This window comes from Octopus bimaculoides, chromosome 11 (assembly GCF_001194135.2).
Source record: "Octopus bimaculoides isolate UCB-OBI-ISO-001 chromosome 11, ASM119413v2, whole genome shotgun sequence".
NCBI lineage: Eukaryota > Metazoa > Mollusca > Cephalopoda > Octopoda > Octopodidae > Octopus > Octopus bimaculoides.
Genome location: NC_068991.1, coordinates 33986639 through 33989148, shown reverse-complemented (window position 1 = coordinate 33989148; position 2510 = coordinate 33986639). Strand labels below are relative to the sequence as shown.

Genomic DNA, 2510 nt, shown 5'->3' with positions numbered 1-2510 from the left:
TATATATATATATATATATATATAACTACAAAAATGGAAGGAAAAAAAGAAATAAAAGGGAAATATTCGGTCGTATTAAAATTAATGTTAATTGTTGAAATTATTATTTTTTTTTTTTTTACTGTTGCAGTGATATGCATTTGTTAAAAGCTATCAAAACTACATATTGGTGCCTCCCTGAGTAAGACTTCCTATTCTCTTTCCTTAGATTTCGCACTTTGCCTGTTATAATTTTATACTGATGTTGACTAAATTATGATATTCTTACCTGGTTAGATTATCTAAATACTAATTAAATATTTTTAGGTAGTGAATCTCACTTGAATTTAAATGTTTTGTGCCTTGATGTTGGCTCAGAAGGACATTTGAATGGGGTTCTGGTTAAAGGAAAGTTCGTGAAAGAGGAACTCAGGAATAGGGCAATGTCTTTGAATGAAAGGTTCTAAAATATGCATGATTTTTTGTAGCTTAGGAAAGGAAGGACAGCATCCATTACTCTTTCCTGAGACTGAGATTAATATCTTTTTTATTTGTTGAATCTGGGGGAAGGCTGTAAAAACTAACACTTCCTCTCTCCGAGCTTAGATTCGAAACCGAATCTAAGGATTCTCGCTCGTCTGATCCACCACTGACCAAACAGGTGCGAGGATCTTTTGCCTTTGGCCGGCACATTTAAAAAATAATTTTTTATAACTAAACACTTTCAAAATTCGTATACTGGTAGAATGTGTCACATAAAACATCATTTACTTTTGGCGTTTTTGAGAAAATTGCGTATTTTCGAAGTTATTTCGTGTTAAAGTTGTCGTATTTCGGTAATTTCAAACAATCAATGACGTCTATTGAAGTGAAAACAATTACTGCTGTTGTTTGTCAACAACAACTTCCGGCGGTATATATTTCGTTTGTCACTGTTATTTATGACATCGTTCGTGCGTTTGTACTGGATTTAGCTTTAGGGTTTTAGTGTTTTATGGTCAGGGTTAGGGATAGGTTAGGATTTTTTTCAGCTACTATTTTCGGAAAGACATTTTTGCCCCCCCCCCTCCAATTTCTTCATTTTTCACATTTTTCCGTAACTCTAACCCTAAAATCCCAACCCTAACCCTAAAACCCCAACCCTAACTTTAAAACCCTAACCCTAAAACTCTAACCCTAACCTAACCCTAAAACCCTAACCCAAACTCTAAACCCCTAACCCTGACCCTAAAACCCTAACCCAAACTCTAACCCTAACCCTAAAAGCCTAAAGCTAAAACCAGTACAAACACACAAACGATGTCATAAATAACAGTGACAAAAGAAATATATACCACTGATAGTTGTTGTTGACAAACAACGGCATACATAGAGGGGACAAACAAGAACATAAATATGGGTCGTCAGCTTTTAATGGATGTTTTTAGCGAATGGAGATGATAATATATAATATAATATGATATGATGTTCTTAAAAATTATTATTTAAAAATTTAACGTTCTTTTTTTTTTTTCCGTTTCGGTAACTTTACTAACCCACCAGTTGATTTCCTGTTTTTGCGTCCTTTTTTTTTTTTCCTTTTCTTCTATGTTGGCACAGCTCCTTGCATACTCATCTTTCTTACAATCTCCTTCCATCTTTTTGCGAACACTCCTTGTAGCAGGCTCCTCCTCTCCAGACGGATCTTGAACGCAAGATGGGCTGTGAAATAATTCACCAGCCCTCGTCTGGAGATGAATCGTCCTGTCACAGATCCTTCCACTCGCGTCTTCCATACTGTTTCTTTCAATATGGTAATTACGCAGAGAAATGCTGCCTTCCTCTCTTTGGAGAAAGAGGAAGGCGGTACAATCTTAATCATGGACTCAGTCGAGAGCCGTACTCCTTCTGCATCCGACATCAGCTGTTCGGCATAGGTTATCAACTCCCTCAACTCCTCACAGTGTACGAAGGCGTGCATCAGCGTATCACTGGCACGCCCGCACCTCAGACACGTGGGGGAGGTGTCATAACCATGTCTCGATAACCTTTCCCGAACCGGTAAGGCCGATCGGTAGCACAGCCAAGTCATGGATTTCTGGTAGTTATTCAGAAATCTCGACCCGAAGGTCCTCCTGAACAGGCTGGCTAGCTGCTTCTTATCGAAGCCCAGAGTCTCCCCCAGGGCATCGTCAGACTTAAGCTCTACCAACCCGCTATAAATATCTGCTGTGGTAACCCTGCTGTCAGCATTGCTCACCCGGGAGAAGAGTGAAAGTGCTTGTTTGCACTCCACCTGCCATTCCCCAGTCTTATGTCTTCACCTGATCCATGCTCCTAAGTCCGTCAGGGACTCACATTTTGGAAAGTCCTGCTCGGCAAGCGTTGACCACACCTGCTCACCATCCAGGTGGCACCAAAGATGCCTCAGCCTCAGTGCGTGCTTGCGCATCATCAGCCATGACATCCCCAGCCTTTAATGGTTTCTAGCAACAGATGGAGCGCCTCACAAGTGGAGTCTTACTTCCCCACAAAAAGTGGAAAAGGATCCG

At 40.2% G+C, this 2510-nt stretch overlaps 1 protein-coding gene across 1 annotated transcript in view; it reads left to right on the top strand.

Annotated features, from left to right (window-relative positions):
- Nucleotides 1–1895, top strand: part of LOC106879494 (2-aminoethylphosphonate--pyruvate transaminase) — a 4294-nt gene extending 2399 nt beyond the window's left edge. The window contains exon 2 of the mRNA XM_014929098.2: nt 1785–1895. Coding sequence (XP_014784584.1) covers nt 1785–1895 — 111 coding nt within the window. The remainder of the gene's footprint in view (nt 1–1784) is intronic.
- Nucleotides 1896–2510: the final 615 nt, after the last annotated feature.